Below are 18149 nucleotides of genomic sequence, written 5' to 3'. Positions count from 1 at the left end.
GCAAGCAGTTCTGAAAAGCTGTTCAGCTGTCAAAATGAGAGGTATATTCACACCGTAAATCATGACAGGAAGAGTTATGAAGTGCAAGAGTTTCTAATCCCTCCAGAGAGCGATGATCACACAGTATCCAATAAATTAGCATTCTGCTTGTATACACGATCTGCTATTTTTAAATAGATGAAGCTACTTTGCCACTTCTTTGTTCAAACATTTTAGCTGTGAGGTTTGGAGAACAAGTCTTCTCTTTAGAACATGAAATAGATAATCACTAGAAACCATCTGTTTTAATTTTAGTGGAATATATGAACTCCGAGTGACACTGCAGTTCAATATTCTAAATACAGTTAGCAAAAACTGAATATATTAGAAATAATTAGAGTCCAACATTTAATAACACCAACAAGATTTGTTTCTTGCACATATCTTTGAGGATAAAAATATTCTCAGATGACTCATTTATTATATTGTATTTTTTCACTGCAGAAATGAGCTAATCATTCATTAGAACAGTTTGGAATACAAGAATTTTACTTTTCTTTCCCAATTCTAGCAGCAATTCAAAGCAATGCAAATGGTTGAATTACAAAGGCACATTAGGTTTTGGTTTGGACTTGCATTTCAGATGCATGGCTTTCTAGATTGTGGCTAGACCACACAAACCATATTATTCTTTCGGGTCTGTATGTAGTTCAGTAGTTGTAAAATTGCACTTCTGAAAGGATTATGAAGTCAATATAGTTTTGCAATGGTGAAACATGTGTCACACTTGGAAAGGATTCCTGAAATGAGCAGGTCGTTGCTTTGGTCAAGAAGTTTCCACAACTCTGGTTCACAACTCGATCATGCTGGATAGTAACTAGAAATCATCTAATATTTAATAGGTTGCCCAAACTACAATAGTGAAGACACTCTCTTCACCCAGTAAGCAACTGACCTCTATCAGTCAATACTAAACCGATATTATGGTTCATTCTCCTCTAGAGTGAAACCCAGCCACAGACCACAAACCTTAGAACAGACACCAGCAACCTAAATACTGCAATAACCAGAGAAATCCAGACATTTAATATTTCAGGTCCTGATTCAGCCCTATAATTTAACAGAAGCATAATTTTAAGAAATGAGCAACCTGATGACGTCAGAGTGACTATTCATATTGTAAAGGCAGATGTGATTAAACATACTTCTGAAACAAGTCCAGAGGTAAGAAGAGCTGCTTTCAGCCTGTCAGGTTGTGCATCATTTAGAAAATTGAAGTGCTGCAGGCATGGGAAGGTACTATGAAAGTTTCCTTTACCAGGACTTTACTCTTTCACAAAAATCAATGGAAATTATGTGGCACAGAATGCAGGAAAGTAGTAAGACTGCTCTGAAAGTAATTCATACTCTGGTTTCACAGAGAAGTGACAAAGACAGAAAACATCAATTCACAGCTATGTCTACAGCTCTGTCATTTTATGTCTATCCTATAAAGTCATTAAGGTATAAAACCACTCATTGCCTTTATTAACATTTACATTTATTTTCCTGTACATTTTAACAAAATATAAATGCCAAACTTCATATTGTGGAAAAAAAGTCTCTATACGTGCTTCTCTTCTGCTAGCAGAGATTTCTTTTGGTATAATTAAGATTTATGTGTTTAGACTGCTACAGTTTCTGCTGAGAAAGCACATTTCATCTAATGCGTTCAATATCGGACATGGTGGCAGATCTTTCAAAGCTATTAAAATACCTAATGAAATTTCACAATGAAACTAGTTAAACAGAATCAGATCCAGAAGTGATTCAATAACCACCTTGGGTTATATATGAAAAATCAATTTTTCACTAGGCTTTTAAGTATTAATTAAATAAATGGACTCATGCTTGCTCACTTGCTTATGTGGGTTGTGTTCTTCTTAAATGGAGAAACAAAATTACTGCTCATATTGCAAGAACAAACATACTGCTCACAGTTTTGTTAGTGCCTGACGTTATGAAAGGTCCATCTTGCCATCCAGGTGGACTGATGACAACATACACTATAGCTGATGTTACAAAAAAAACTTTTGTGTTTGTGCTAGGATTTAAATCTTAGTGGAATCTTTTACGTGTTTGATAAGACATAGTCCTATTTTCTCTTTATTTTCCACAAATTCAGTGTTAGCATTTGACCCAGCTAGATTTAGCCTCCAATAATGACTGGTTTAGTTAATGGAAAATTTTTTAGTTATCATGTATTTAGGACAGAGCCAAAGAGAGAGGTCATGTTAATTAGACTGCTCCAGGGTTACTGTAACTCCATGGTCACTTGACAAGAGGGAAGAGGTCTATTCAAGTGACTGCCTGGCAAGAGAATAGAGCTCTCATGTCTGATAGTCTCCGCACCTGCCCACCAAGCTTCCCCTTCAGGCACAGAGGCCAATCTGTTGAAAATGACCTGACAAAACATCTATTTATATTCAAATTTTAGTCTTAGACTAAAACTGCCTGAATGCCAAGCAACTGGCACAAATAATCTTCTCAGTTAACACTTACTATCTCAGATTCAGCTATAACATCACTGGATATTCGTACATTCATAATATTTACCCAAAACTAATAACACCTTATGACAAATTCCTTTCCTTTGCATCTTTTTCTTTTCCCTTAACAACATAAGGTAAGAGCTGCACATGGACTAATTTCTGGGCCTTTTCAATTACAGGCAACCCTTGATATAGTTTGAATTTTAAAAATGAAAAGAGAATTGCATGCTGCATGCAAAGATATTCTTTGCAAGCCAGCCACAACACATAAAGCTGAATGTGGATAATGATCTTCATACTCTATATCAATAAATGCTTTCCAGTACTGAAAATTTTTCCTCCCCCAATATAATCTCCTCCATACTAAGGGAATTGGGGAATATATACCCCAAGATTGATTAGCTAGATAGCTAAAAGTAGGATGTTGCGATTAAAGAGCACAACCACTAACATGAAGCTGCTGACAAAAAAAGCCAGATGCATTATTTATCATAGGCAGGTGCATAATGTATACGCGGGATGTTCCACTCTTCTGTAACTGGCATGAGACCTGAGCAGTCCCTCCTCTGAGCTGAACAAACTTTTCAAGGTTTCCTGGTACAGCAGGGCACACAGTTAGTATTATTTATTTAAACAGGGGTTTAAATAAATAAAAAAAAAAAGAGCAAGTCATTTCACATACATTCTCCCTTTGGAAAGTCAAAATCATATAGAACTGGGGCTTGATCTGCAGCACCCCAAATGAAAGTCCAGTTTTCCTCAGACTTGGGGAGGTCAAGGAACCACTCAGTTCACTCTGCCTCCCCAAACACTCTCCTCTACTTTGAAATATATGGGATTTTCCAGAGGTTTTTGCAGACGAGATGAACTCCACATAACTGCAGTACAGGGATAAATGAATAAATAACATCAAATGAATAAATAACATCAAACTTTATCACATGGAAAGATATCAAGAGTTCACCTTGGAAAAAAATCAAATGGAAAAGATTCTGTAAGCCAGCAACCAAGGAAAATGTTTGGCCGAATTCAGAATTCCCTGGGAACTTCTACTATAAGGCTGATTGTGCAACATGGCCTGTGGCCACAGATAGCACCGAAGACTTCATTGTGAATTGTTTTCACTCATACATGTTCATTCCTTTACTCAGAAGTAATAGAAATCAAGCATACTCACAGCCAAACAGGCCTGTATCTACCCCACTGTAAACATTTTAAATGTTTCTATAATGAAAGATGTTACTTACCCTACTACTACTATTACAAAATCCAACAAATTCCATCCATTTCTAACATATGCATTGGGGTGTAATAATAATCCATATGCTATAATCTTCAAAAATGTTTCAACTGTAAAAATTATCAGGAAGGCATATTCTACTTTTTCCTGTAAAAGACAAAAAAAGTACAATGAAAGAATAATTTAACAGCTCTTTTACTAGTCAGAATTTGAAGTGGGTAAATTATATTGATGAGGACTAAACAGATAACAATACTTCATGGCAGTTTATTTTACAGGTTTTAATTGCATAGCACTTAATGACAGCTGCACTGACAAGGTTATAATTACATAATTGCATGCGATTTTCCTGTTTTCACATTCTGAGAGAGAACAAGGCTCTGTTGCTGTAAACATGGAAGTATACTGTACCTTTGCTTAAGGAAATAGTCCCATCCAGGTCAACAGGATTCTTTGTACTTATTAAAATCAGAAAATGCTGTAAAACTGGGCCCTGGAAATATCCTTACAAGGTATGCAGTGGCATACTTACTTTCACTATTCCCTATGTTAGCCTTTATTTAACTAGGACCCACACAGTTTTGCCTAATAAGGCAGTTTGAGACATTGTTATCCCACACTAAGGAGATTCAAAAAGTTATAAGGTATTGAAAAGGGTCTTCACTGAATTATAAGCTATTTTGCCACTTTTTCATCTTGACGTGGAAGTTTACATTGACTTAATTCTTCCTTCCACATCATCAAACTACATTTAAATCATCCTAATATGCTTGAAGAACTTTTAAGTTAATATAACACCACCTTTTATCACAGAAGCTCCATTTGTTACATATTTTTTTAAACAGCAGTTTCTTCATTTTACCAAAATTCTTACTTTAAACAGCATTATACATTCAATCTCTTCTCGTAGCTAACTGGATAACATATTTTTATGGCTTCTTCTTTCTATAGTAATAGCATATTTGATTTGGATAAATTGTAAACGCCACCACTATCAAAACAGATCAGTTAACACATTTGTTCTTTTTTACCTTCAGAAAACATCACTTCACCACTTTGTACAAACGCTTTTAGTTATCTGTTGCTATGCAAATATTAGAGCCAAGAATAAGAGACACAAAGAGAATGATTCTTTTTTTTTTAACTTGTTCAGGGACACATGATTTTGCTCACTTATCACACACAGCACTAATTACATGGACTGTAACTGCTCAGTAAGGACTACAATCTTCTACTATCATATCCTCAAGTATAGCACAGACACTACGCACAAAACTATGTATTTGCTATTTGTGACACAGCTTGTCACTTCTAGTTGTCACATACAAGGAAATAAAACCCAGCCTTGACAGTTGCACTTTAAACAAACACCTTGTTCATCTCATACGCAAAGTCTTTGATCTGGGAGGCTAGATTGCTTTCCCTGTGAAAAGGCCATTTAGGACTGGTTATCTATTTATATATGTGACACTGGTGACATAATAAATGGAGAGGCTTATCAATAAACTACATATTTCTCTTCAGGTCTTCATGTCCATCAAGCACTACCCTGTGATCACTGAGAGGTAAGGCTTTCTCCAAGCGCAAGGTGAGGATTCAAGGATCTCATTCTCTGCTCAGCTCAGTCCCATTCTCCTGCCTTTTTCCTTCACTTTGAGTACACTTCATAAACAATGCAGAGCTTCACCCAAGGCAGCTTCTCCTTTACTACCCATTATATTTTGCACTAGATCTTCAGTCCTGATGGACATCTTCCTTCCCCAGATTTCTTTATTCTTATTTTAAAACTGTCTTTTCCACTTAACCAACCACCAATAAACTGAAACAATTACTGGATAACCAAGAGTGAAGTGGCCTCGCAGAAGAAATGTGAATCTTTTGTGCACTAAAAGGCATTAGATGTCTTTGGCTAGAGAGCACCACAAAGGCTAAAATAATATGAATTATCAGCATTCCTAAGAAACATACTGTGAGAACACTTAAATTCAAGCAAATCCTACCATGTACACATTTCACAATAACAGCTATTTTTGTCTTCATGCATATAACTAAGTCTGCAGCTTGGATATAGAAAGATAAATAATGTAAGACAACATAAGGAAGACAAAAACATTATGGTTGGCATTTGCTATGGGCAAAATATACATCAAAATCATAGTAGTAAAAGAAAAGGTAAGACAAAAGAGAAAATAAATTTCATATATGCAACATTTCAATAGCTTCTTTACATGACAGGAACATAGGACACAGGACTGTGTGGGACCTTCTGTGCCTCTTGGGTCATCATGTCCAGTGTTCCGATATTACAGGTGAATATATAACTTAATTCACCCATCTACCAACCAGAGTTCATCCTAGAAAGCGTATTTACCCTTCACCACTCTTCATGTAACCCAAACAGTCAGGCCCTTGCAGTTCAAATCTAACATTTCTACCCCATCACTTCACATCCCTATTTTAAAATAACATTGGTCTTGTTGCTACTGTATTTCCCTTTTATGGAAGGACTGTTTCTTACTTCCTAAAAAGTACTGCAATCACTCTGTTCACACAGCATGGGATTTACGAAAAGTTAACTTTTTTAAAACCAAATGGTGGACTTAAGTCTTTCATTCAGTCACCTAGCAAATGTACCATAAGAAACCTTGACAGCTAGACTAACAGAAGTACAAGAACCTCAGCAAGGAAAAACATGCAGTTTGTACCTCAGGTTAAATAATCCCACATCAATACAGGCTGAGAAAGGACTTGGAAGTCACAGTGGGCACCAAGATAACTACACGTTCACTGTAAATCAAACATGCTCTGTATTTGGTTGTACTAGGACTAGCATGGTGAACAGGGGGAATCATTTGCCATCTCCACTCAGTGCAGTGAGGCTGCAACACTACTACAGTTTTGCATCTCTTAGTTCAAAAAAACGTGTTGAGAAAGTGAAGACTCCAATGACAGAAAGATCTCTGCAGAAAAGAGGGTCTAATCTCCATCAAAGCAGTGGCTAAGTGAAGGTCTAACAGTAGACTACAAATACTTGAAGGGGGTGTGGGGGAAGGAAACCCAATGAAGCCAAACACTGAGTATCAGCACATGGTGAAATAAGGGGAAACAGACACAAGCTGCAGGTTTGGAGCTTCACAGGAATTTAAACTAAACTTCTTTATCAGAAGAGTAGCGCAGAACAGGAACATGCAGCTTCAAAGCATGACATTTTGAAAATGCAGTTAGGCAAAGGGACAACTGACCTGATCTAATGCTGGCAACAGTCCTGCTAGGAGCTGAAGGGCTAGATGAACTCCTGCAGTCTCTCCCCGTTAACATTCTGTACTTTCTATTACTCTGATACAATTCTGAATTCCTATATTATCATAGGAAAAATTACAGATAGATTCAGGGCATGGACACCTACCTACACCCAATACACATTCAACATGTAAAAGCCCCTGCATTCTACATAACAAACACAGTGAGAGTTTTCCTTCCTTTCTGTAGAAGGGAAGTGTTTCCTTCCACACTTGTTCCCTCTTCTAAAGCATATATATGCCTGGTTCCAGAATTTGCCCCTAGAAATATATATTTATAATGGATAAAAGACAGACCATTCAATGATCATATTAATGGATCCAATGGCAACAAGGGAAAGATGCTTTGTAATAATACCCACTGGGCAATCCAAAAGCCACAATTTCTTGAAATCCCTGACAAAAGGAACACAGAAATTTATGTACATCTACAACCAAAGAGGCCTATTATTTTCCAGTCTTTCATTTTCCCTACCCTCCTCCTTTCTTCCTTTTTTTTCTCTTTCACCCTCACACACACACTTTTTTTTTTTAAATCACAACTTGCATCTTCCAAAGAGGCCAGATGAATGATTTGGCCCATTAGTTAACAATATTCCAAGTACAGTCTGTGCTGTTTTTACAGATTGCTTTTTCGTTCTTTTTTTTAATAAGTAGGCAGCCAACAGATGTTCTAACACAAACTGCAAAGTTAGCAACCTGCTCACCCTCAAGAAGGTACTGGCAGTCCCTTCTCACACTTCTATAACTGCTTGCCAGTCACTACGGACATCCATTTCTGCCTGTCCAACAGATACATCTGTAGGCCATACATCACCCAACATGTCCAGAGCTTAAGCAACCATTACTCAAGAGTCAATAAAGTTTCATCTATCATACCATTTTCAGTATAATTGGAAGAGTCACAGAGATACGGTTGTTACGTAAAGATAAATCTAAAGCAGTAAAAGCTAATTTAAAAATACAGATTGAAGACTGCTTTCTTTCCTCTACAGAGCAGGAAGCTATATCTGCACATCTTGTTTCATTCAAATGAGTTGAGATCTTTAAATGAAAACTTTATTTCATGAAAAATGGAAATAGGAAAACTAAGAAATAAGACAACCAAACAAAACAACAACAACAAAAAAAACCAAACAAGGACAAATGTTAGACTGACTGCTTGCGAAACAAAATCTGCATTAAAAGAAACCGAGAAGATACTTTGGTTCTAAGAAATTGTACAGATTACATTAGAAATTGTACATAATTTCTAATATCTATTTATTGCAATAGCAGAGAAACAACGACAGCTGTAAATCAGAAGATATGAAGCAGAAAAACATATCTGTGTTACTAAGGATCTAGTCCTGTGGCTGTATAAATTAATAGTAGTTTGTTCACTGATTTTATACCACACAAAGATAGGTCATCTTTCTGCACAGGGGGCTGATTCCCACAAGGCTGTCTAACACTTCAGTTAACGTGCTCAAAATCTTCAAGTCTCAGCAATCAATCGTTTTCTGACTATATGATGCAACAACAGAACCAACAAAATGCGCTGCCTTTCCGACAGACACAAGTGAGCTTCACTTGGATATTAATCATCAAGTACAAAACAGAGGCTGCCCTTATTCACTGAGTTTCAGTGAAGTCATCAGAACTTCGTTTTATCAGCAAAAAAATGCATTTGCTTTCTTATTTTAAATAAATCAGCTTAGCAGAAACCCTGTTCCTCAGGAAGAAATCTTCCCCCCCCACCCCCCCCCACCCTAGCCAGATGGTGTACATTAGTCACATTTATTATCTTCATATTTTCAAAATCTCTGAAAGAAATATGCAAAGTGAATGCTACATGTTGTAATGTGATGCACCAAAACTCTGCATTTAACTTAAGATGTCTCACAAGATAATTGTTTAAAAATAAGTCATTAATTTGCAAAACCTTCATCTACTATGCTATGTAATTAAGTCTTCTCATTAAATTCTACTCCCTGAGGATCAGAGATCAGAATTATTTCTTAGCTGGGGAAATACATTTTTGTACCCAGAGTAATATTCACGTATCAGAGTAAAAACTGCTCAGCAGATAAAGTGACTCAATTTACATGAAATAACCAAACCCATTAGCCTTCTGCAGTTTAGACATACACAAACCAGATACTTTGACATTCTTGATTTGGGGACTAATCATCAATTGTCTGCTCTAAGATGTGTAACTGATATCTTGACAACATAAAAAGCCACTTATCTTCTTGACAAACAGCCATTCCCTTCAAGTTATGCCACCAGGAAAACACAGCATTCCCAAGACAGAAGTGTAACTGAGTTTTGAATTCCAAAATACAATAATTTCATTTTTCACTTCATATACCTGTATTCCCCTGAAAACCATTTCTGACCTGCAGCACAGTAATACTAAAGAAAGAAAATTACTTATTCTCACACGTGGAAATTGTTAAAGCAGTTTTCCAATACAGAAAATGAAATAAAAATTAATTCCATATAAAGGGCAGAAGGAAAACAAGCACTAAAGCTTTACTTTGTTTCTGCTTTTAAAGCTGATGAAATAATTTACTTCCTAGATGAGACATCAAAATTACTCTCCCTTTATTAGAAGAATTAGTTATTTCTCCTTTAAGAATTCAGTGATAACTCCTGGGTTAAATACGTCCTTACATACATAACAGTACACCAAGGAGGGAGAGTTTGAAAAACTTTAAGGATTTGTGTTCTGATGAATCCAACTAAACTATGTTGTGCCTTCCTAATGATCCACCTGAGGGAATACAACTATTGCTCTCAAGTGTCAGATGTCTCCATAAGTGTTCTTGTAAGTGCACCTTTTACTTTTTGACAGAGGAGCTCTGCAGCAATTTTAAAAATGTAATTTCACATCCATAATTCTACTTTAATACTGACATGGGCAAACAGACATTGTTTCCATACTTAAAGCATGCATGCTGTTCCACGTACACAAAACCCTTTTATGTTTGATCAGCAACGTTCCCCGACCTTAAATTGCTCCCAGGGCACCTTCATGGAAACATCTCAGAGTGCCAAGAGTTGGACAGATATCAGAATCCCAAAGGACTAGGACTCCAGTGTGGAAAAGTAGACAGTTTGTGTAGATGTATTTTAAAGAATCATTTAACTGCTCACACGGATTACACTTTTGGTGACTAAATCACATCTCTAGATGAGCAGTAGGATTCCTCCTTAAACAGTAACTGCCAAACTACTATCAAAAAGGCACCCTGTCAGAATACATATACTGAAGTGTTTTATGAAGGTGTGGACAGAGACCTGAGTAGTTTTTTCCAATATTCAGAAATCTGGAAGGGTTTAGAAGTAATACTGACGTGGCTAAGCCAACTTTCAATATATCAATTTGTAATACGTCTGTATGCATTCTGAAGCCTGTCTTGGGCAACTTTGGGAATGTAGTTCATAGCCTTTAGGTTACTATCCAGTAGTCAAGAGTCCAAAAACATTTCTGAATTTACAGAAGTAACTAGCACAAAAAGCATAAGAAATTTAGCTTTAGTTGTGGAAGTCTGGAATAATACAACTGAAACGAGTACATTGGCTTACATGTAAAATCCAGGGCAACTCTGGGTAGGAATTTGGCATTAGGCCCAGAAATATCTCAGTCTTCCAAGGCTCTTTATAGGACACTATCACAGTACTGCAGATCCAGATGCTTTAGTGGTTAGCACTGATACATCTGATAGCAAGGTTGATACTTATAAGTCAATACCAAATGCAAACTCCATATTTAGGAGTAGATCTAAGTAGGTGCTACATGCCATAAACATTCTTAAAACATTTAAAAAAAAAAAGCTAATGGGATTTCACATTCCAAGTACCACTGCCAAGCAACAAATCTCTCTCAGAATTTTCAGTTTCCAGAAAGGACACTAAATTCTTCTCATCTCATTTGAACTGTGAATTCACAATCACTTGGCATAGCCCCAGTTAACAACAGTTCCACCCTCTAGATCTCAAGGAGGCATTTATGCTTGCAAGAAAAGAATGGGCAATAGGACTTCTCAAATACTGAGTACAGCAAAAGAACAAAATGGATGTGCAAGCTCTATGCTGAAGTGTAATTAAGATGAAGCATAATTAGGTTTCTTAAAGTCCCTTTTTATCAGTGTAGTCTGAAGTAGCATTTGAGTAACGTACATCACTGAAATAGTATCTCAAACTTCAAAGAGTTTTAGGTATCAGTAATGCCTATACTTTCATCTAAGAGATTCTGGCAGTCAGAGGTAGCTGAATAGGCAGATCATATTTAACACTTTGATTACTTCTCTTCGTTATTTTCTGTAATCATTTCCTCTAAGTGCACTATAGACCTGCATTTCATCTTTGAGCATGATTGCTTTTCAGATTTTTAAGTCATTTATTTTCCACTTCACCTTGCAAATAAACACAATGTAGTTACAGTTAAAACCTCAGTTCTGTAAATAAGCATTTGTGCAGAAAGGAAAACCGTATGCCCAAATGACAAATTTTCACACCAATTACAGATATTTGTGAGGATTCTTGGTGGTTTTGTTCACGTAAAAGCATATGCTAAATAAGTGTTTTCTATTCATAACAAAACAGGAAAAATCCAAGTTTTTATGTAGGCAAACTCTGACAGGTAATACAGAGCTTTGCTGAATAACAGCTGGGTGGAAACAGCAGACATACCCATTCTGTACATATGTTAAATAGTCTATTTGCACTCCCTTATATACCATTATAGAGGCACAGACTCTCTTTTGGTTGTTTCATGTCATACTGAAGTAACAAGGTAAGCAGCATGACATTGGAAACTTGCTTATAAATTACTAAAACTGTAACAGACCTACCATAAATTTACCTTTTACTGAAAACTGATCAACAAAAGAACAACCAACCAATCACTTTGCATTGACTATATCCTTGCAAGGTGTGAAAGGCAAGTCAGAAGTGCTAATAGTCAGCAACACATGAATTTTCAAGAGGAACTGTATGGATTCAGTACTAAGATTGAGCACAGTATGCCAAAGAATCTCAATCACACAACGCAAAGCAGACCAAGCAAGCAATAAAGAATATACCTGGAATAGAATCCAAATTACTTAGGTGTATTTCTGCCACCCTCTAAGTGATGGTATTTGGGAAAATAAGGTCAGCAAAATAAGGAGCGTAGAAGACACAGTATTTACGTATAATGTCACACTGCCAATTTTACCTTACATGGTTGACTAGAGTCAGAGTCAGCGATGAATTAAACCTGCACATAGTTATAAAACAGCATTAAAATACTGTTAAATGTATTGTTACTTGTTAGTAGTTTTATTTATTGATAAGAGAGCATCTTTTGGCTACAAACCCAGGAATGAGAATGTTATCCAGGCAGCAAATACTCTGAAGTATCCTCACACGCTCTGAGAATTTATAAACCAAGAGATTTTTTTTTAGGTCTTACAAATTCACCTCTGACCATGCAGAAACCAACAAGTAGATAACAGAAAGGGAGACTGATAGCAGTAAATTATCTACTGAAATATATATGTATATATATATATATATATACATGTGTTGGAACTTGGAAAACATTCTAAGTTTTACAGGACTATTAACCAGACCACTTTATGTGTCCAGCAAGTGTGTCTTTGATACAGTCTTCCCAGGACATGCAAAGAGAAACTAAAGAACAAGTGGGGTAAAAAAATTATCTGCAAGAGCTGAAATGAGTAATTTTTCCTTAAAAGAGAAAAACTGCAGACCAGAATTTCACCAATAAACTCAAACTACACTGTATTCCAACATTTCAATATGAAACATGCAAAAAAAAAAAAATTCTGCTATGAAAATACTCCTGTGTGAGCTTTCCCCATGTTTTCTTCGTGCACATACACATCTCCTTGCTAGCCATATATAGTGACATTATGCATAAGTTTCTTTAAAAAACTGTCATGAAAACACAGTCAGCCTATTCAGGTGACACTGCAATAGCCTGAATTTAAGTCTACCCACTTTTTCCTAGGTCCATTTTCCAGTTTTGCCATAGTTTTCAAACCTGTTTATTTCATTCTTTGACTAATACAGTTCTGAAGTGCACACGAGTGGCACTCATATCAGTCAATGCTCACTTTGTGCTCTGCTTTAATACAGGTGAGCTTGTCAACGCAAAAATCTATCCCACCAACCAGATCATTTTCCAGGAGATACCTAATGCAAGCTCTTCTCAGGTTGCTCTGAAGGATCATGGCAACCCAAACAGAAAGGAAACGTGACCACCAAAAAGGTAACACTTTTCTAGGTTGACAGGTCTCTAACATCCCAGTGCTGTGTTTTATCAATGCCAAGGACTGGCTGGGAAAAAAAACCCCACAAAATTAAAAAATAATATGGAGAACAGACAAGATTTTGTCGTTATGTTCTGCACCAATAGCATCAGCTAGGAATTAGAACAACGATATATTCGTTAAGTAGGTGCGAAACTATCCACTGTGAAAGACCTAATGCTTTTCTGGTAACGACATGTTACATGCTCTATTATGTACTTGGATTGTTTAGTTTTCTTCTAGAAATAATTTCTTAACTACTTCGATACACATTAATTTATTTTCTGTTTGTTAGTAAGTAATATGCAGTACTGCACTACACGTGGTAATACTCAAAATAAGTCCAGGACAACTCTATTACTTATGAGTGGACAACCTGCCACAGCATTAAAAGTCAAGCTATAAAAACGTCAACGGCAATGATGTAAACGAAATTAATTTTCAACTATAGGAGATGGCAGGATGGAATACTCTTTGGTAGCCACTGTTCAGAACAACAATATGAAGAACAAAAAAAATAATGCATTTATCTGAACTGACAGGAGAATGGTCTGCAATATCCATAAAAATGTTAAAGAACAACTTCATCTTTGATTGTCTGTTTGCTGTTTGGCACTGCCATTTTTGAACCTAATGGCTGAAGCGTCAATAGAAATTTTATTCCACAATCATCAAAAATCAAGGCTTTTTCACTAATAAATAAGTTGGTTATAGAACAGTATCTTGTAGTGAATACAAGATACGCAAAATTTAGTTTGGCTGCAGAGATTCGTGCTTCCATGCAGCAATAAAAAGCAGAGATATTCCCCTTTTTGTGCCCAGTAAATATTTGGATAACTCTGAAAGGGAAGACCTTTCTAATTCTTTGAACGTGAACAGAACGTTGAATGCACATGAGAACATTTTTGTTAGGCATCTAGGGTCAGATTGCTCTGGCTGTTCCATGACAAGAAAATCCAGACCTGTAGAGGAAATAATTGCAGTGAGAAATGCACACTTCTACCATCATAGTGCTCAATGGAAGCCCTTTCCTCTCTAACGTAAACGGAAAATAGCTTGGACATACATCACAAAGAGAGAACGCAAGGAGAAGAAATATTAACAGATGAAATGGTTTCCTATGAATATGAAGGAGTTCCAAGAAAAAATTAAAAAAATAGCACAGCTAAAACACCAGTTTATTACCCAGTCCACAAACAAGATCAGTGATATATCTGCTTTGATTTCAGCTGTACTCAACTACAATACTGGTCCACTCTTCTAAAAAAATCATTAAAATAGGAAAATATATTTAGCTTGGTTCTAGTAATAGCACCATCATGAAGTCTTTCTCTTTCCTTCATTCTAACCATACTAGAAAAGTGTTCAAGAAATAAACACAAGGAATGCCAGTGACAGTCACTGCTAACATTTTTACTGTGGTGAGTTTCCCCAATACAAAATTGAAATAACTGAATAAAGTTGAAAAAATATTATTCACTTCCTGTGATCCACAGATCAAACCCCACTGATAAAGATCTTCCATTTCTGATATGAAAACATGAGTCTGTCTGCCCTGAAGTCAAATTTCTTTCTTCTCTACAGATGAATCAACTTTCCTTCTATCTTGCAGAATGTTACTAACATTAGTTAGTGCCCCTCCAGTAGCCACTACAATTAACACTCTAGATTCTGCTAATGACTACATGTGGTTTTTTTAATTACAGAGCCAATAAAGGCAGTAAGCAGTATCCAGTCTCAAACACTTCTAAGCGCATTCCTATAATTTCAAAGCTGCAACACAAAATAATTTTCTTCCCTTAATTCCTATACCATTTGGCAGCCCAGAAGATGTATTTAGGTTTTAAATTTCTCATTTCATGTTCCACTTCTCCAGACAGGACACTATTTATCAGGTAGATTACTTTGTTATTCTTATTATTCCCATCTGAACTGCATCTAAGCCTTTTTTAATTTATTCCCCTAACCAGGTTTTCAGGTTTGATTTCCAGAAAACTCATTGTCTACAACAGCATATTTGTAAGTGCTCTGTCAGTATTTCAAGTTCACATCCAGCATCACTGTAAGACAGATTGAGTATACCAACACCTGCTTTTTCCGCCATCTATAAAACTGCTCCCCAGCTGATATAAAACGTCACAGCCCCTGTGACTTTCTCCCACCCATTCAGTGCGACAGCCCCTAAAGCACATATACAAACTGTGTTCTTTAAAGTAATCACATGGAACAAGAGTTGTTACTTCCCTTTTGGAAAAATAATTTTCCTTCCCCCTAGAGAACTGGAGTCTCTGCTACTTCGAAGTAGGCAAGAGAAACCTACTATTCTGATCAGATACAAATCACAGAGATCAAGAGCCAAAACCAAAAGTTCTTTCTCCTTTAGTTATTCACATGAAATTTCAGAAACATGCATTTGCCGAAGATGTTCCTGTGTGGTCAGATCTACAGTCCTATACTTTTCCAGATTCAGCATGCTTCAATATTTGTAGAAACAAAACAGCAATCATCTGGAATTCCCCAAAAGGTCAGCAAGTTTAATTTCATGAGTATTCTATGTAAATGTCGCCATCAATTCATATTAGCCATTCCGCTGCTTTTTTTTAACATATATATATATGTATGTGTGTGTCACGTATAAGAGAAACTTGATGATTCTACTAATGACCCTCAGCCTACCTGGCTCACATGGTCAGTCCACTCAGATTCTCCTATTATGTTGAGGAGAGAGGAAGGGTTGTTAGGTGGCATGCAAGGCAAAAAAGTGTTAAATTCTATGTACTGCAACTAAACCCAGCAAGGTGTTATTAGTACATTTAAGTGAGGATAGAAATGCATGAACAGCAGAAAAGAAATTCAACATAGTTACTAGGCTTCTCTGTTTTGATGGCAGAACACACCAATTGTGTTAAAAATACATGAAGAAAATAACATCACCTCAAGAAGCAGGATAAAAATTCATGGTTACCAGCCTAAGGTGTTATCTGTTCATCCGTGACAGTCTGTACATACAAGTAGGATATAAGGATTGGGCCACAAACTCCTTTTTTGATTTGACCTATTCTAATCCATTTATGTTATCTCTCTTTTATTAAACTCAATGCTTACAACAATGAAGATACTCAGATTAGCCACTGTCCTGGTTTCAAATGAGATACTTTTCCTTCTTGTAGCTGCTATAGTGCAGTGCTTTAGATTTAGGATGAGAATAATGTTGGTAACATACCAATTTTTTCAGTTGTTGCTTGGTAGCTGTAGAGTCTATACTATCTCAAGGACTTTTCAGCTTCCTATGCCCTGCCAGGTGCACAAGAAGCTGGGAGAGCACAGCCAGGACAGCTGGCTTAGACTCACCAAAGGGATATTCCCCACCATACAGCATCATCATGCTCCATACAGAATGGGGGAAGCTAGACAGGACACAGGATCACTGCTCAGAAACAGACTGAGCACTGTGGTAGTGGTGGTGGGGTTTTTCTTTCTGCATGTGCTGAGCAATTACATTTATGCATCACTTGTCCTGATATTATTGTTCCTACACATCCAATTTGGGATTTTTCCTTCCACATGTTGTGAGCAACCACAGTTGTACATTACTTGGCTTTCTTTTCATTATTCTCTACCTTTCTTATCATATTACATTGTCTGTTTCTCAACCCAGGAGGTTTTCTTCATTCTCCTCCCCCTCCTGTGTGGAGGGGTGAGTGGCTGTGCAGTGCTTAGCTTAGTGCAGCAGAACCACAACAGACCCAAAAATCTTCTCTACTGCACAAGCAAACAAACAAAAACTTCTTCATATCTAGGGAATCAGATTCTCTAAGTGAGGACACTTCACAGTCAGAATAATTGCACTGAAAATGCTAAGAGACTCCCCATTTCAGTGATTTGCAGAAAGCTCTGAAAAAAAAAAAAAAAACAAAAAAAAGAAGAATCGATTTTAAGTTTTAATAAGTATACCAACTAAAATACAAGTATTTGTACCTTAAGTGCCTGGAATTTACTGTTATATTGCAAGAAGTTTATATCTAGTATTGGTTTTTTAAATGGCTATTGAACCATTTGCAAATATTTTTACAATCCACTACTACAACACCAAACGGCCAGTGAAAATACTGGAAAAACTGAGGTTTGAAATTTAGTCTTTAACATGGGATGAAGGATAAAAGGAAGTTTAACCTACACAGCCCTATCTCAGAATTACTTTGTTATAAGCAACTACCAACTTTTTTCCTCTTTTGCTAACTGGCAATGTTACATTTCAAGTCGTCCAGTGTGATTTCATAACATCAATACTTGGAATTTGAATAGAGGGTCTTCATCTCTGCAGAAAAGAATGGCCAATACGCCACAAAGTCCCCAAAGAGAAACAAAATGCTTTAATTAAAGCTATTTCTTTTGCTAGAGTGCTATTTCTAACTTATGATTTGCCAAAGGCATTGTTTTACTCATGTTTCAATGGAATACTTAGCACAGCATGAAATAGATGGCATCTCCTCTGTAGCAAAAGTGAAAGGTTGACTTTTGCCCTGGGCATCTTTTATTTTCTATGAAAGCTTAGAGGTAGAAACTGAAGCATGATAATTGAACCTTGAAGGAAAAAGTAGTGACATTATAACAACTGCTTCTGTCAAGTGATAAATATCCTGTGTTGCAATATATTTAATTTGTAAAAATAAATTGATGGTGTTAACAAACATTTAAGCAAGTCACTCTACACCAAATGGGATATGCTGATAGCTAGAAAGCCCCATTTATCACAGTTCCAGGTAAAGGAACAGTTTACTGACAAAAAAAAAAA

General features: G+C 36.5%; 1 protein-coding gene across 2 annotated transcripts in view; it reads right to left on the bottom strand.

Annotated features, from left to right (window-relative positions):
• Positions 1-18149, bottom strand: part of CACNA1D (calcium voltage-gated channel subunit alpha1 D) — a gene marked incomplete at both ends in the record, with an annotated part of 175702 nt that overhangs the window by 106716 nt on the left and 50837 nt on the right. For both annotated transcript variants that reach the window (XM_084269485.1, XM_084269484.1), the window contains one exon: positions 3758-3897. In XM_084269485.1, the coding sequence (XP_084125611.1) occupies positions 3758-3897 (140 nt within the window). The remainder of the gene's footprint in view (positions 1-3757; positions 3898-18149) is intronic.

This window comes from Gallinula chloropus, assembly GCF_964237585.1.
Source record: "Gallinula chloropus genome assembly, chromosome: 12".
NCBI classification, from domain to species: Eukaryota; Metazoa; Chordata; class Aves; order Gruiformes; family Rallidae; genus Gallinula; species Gallinula chloropus.
Note: the sequence above shows the minus strand (reverse complement) of the source record. Positions and strands in the feature narration are given on the sequence as shown.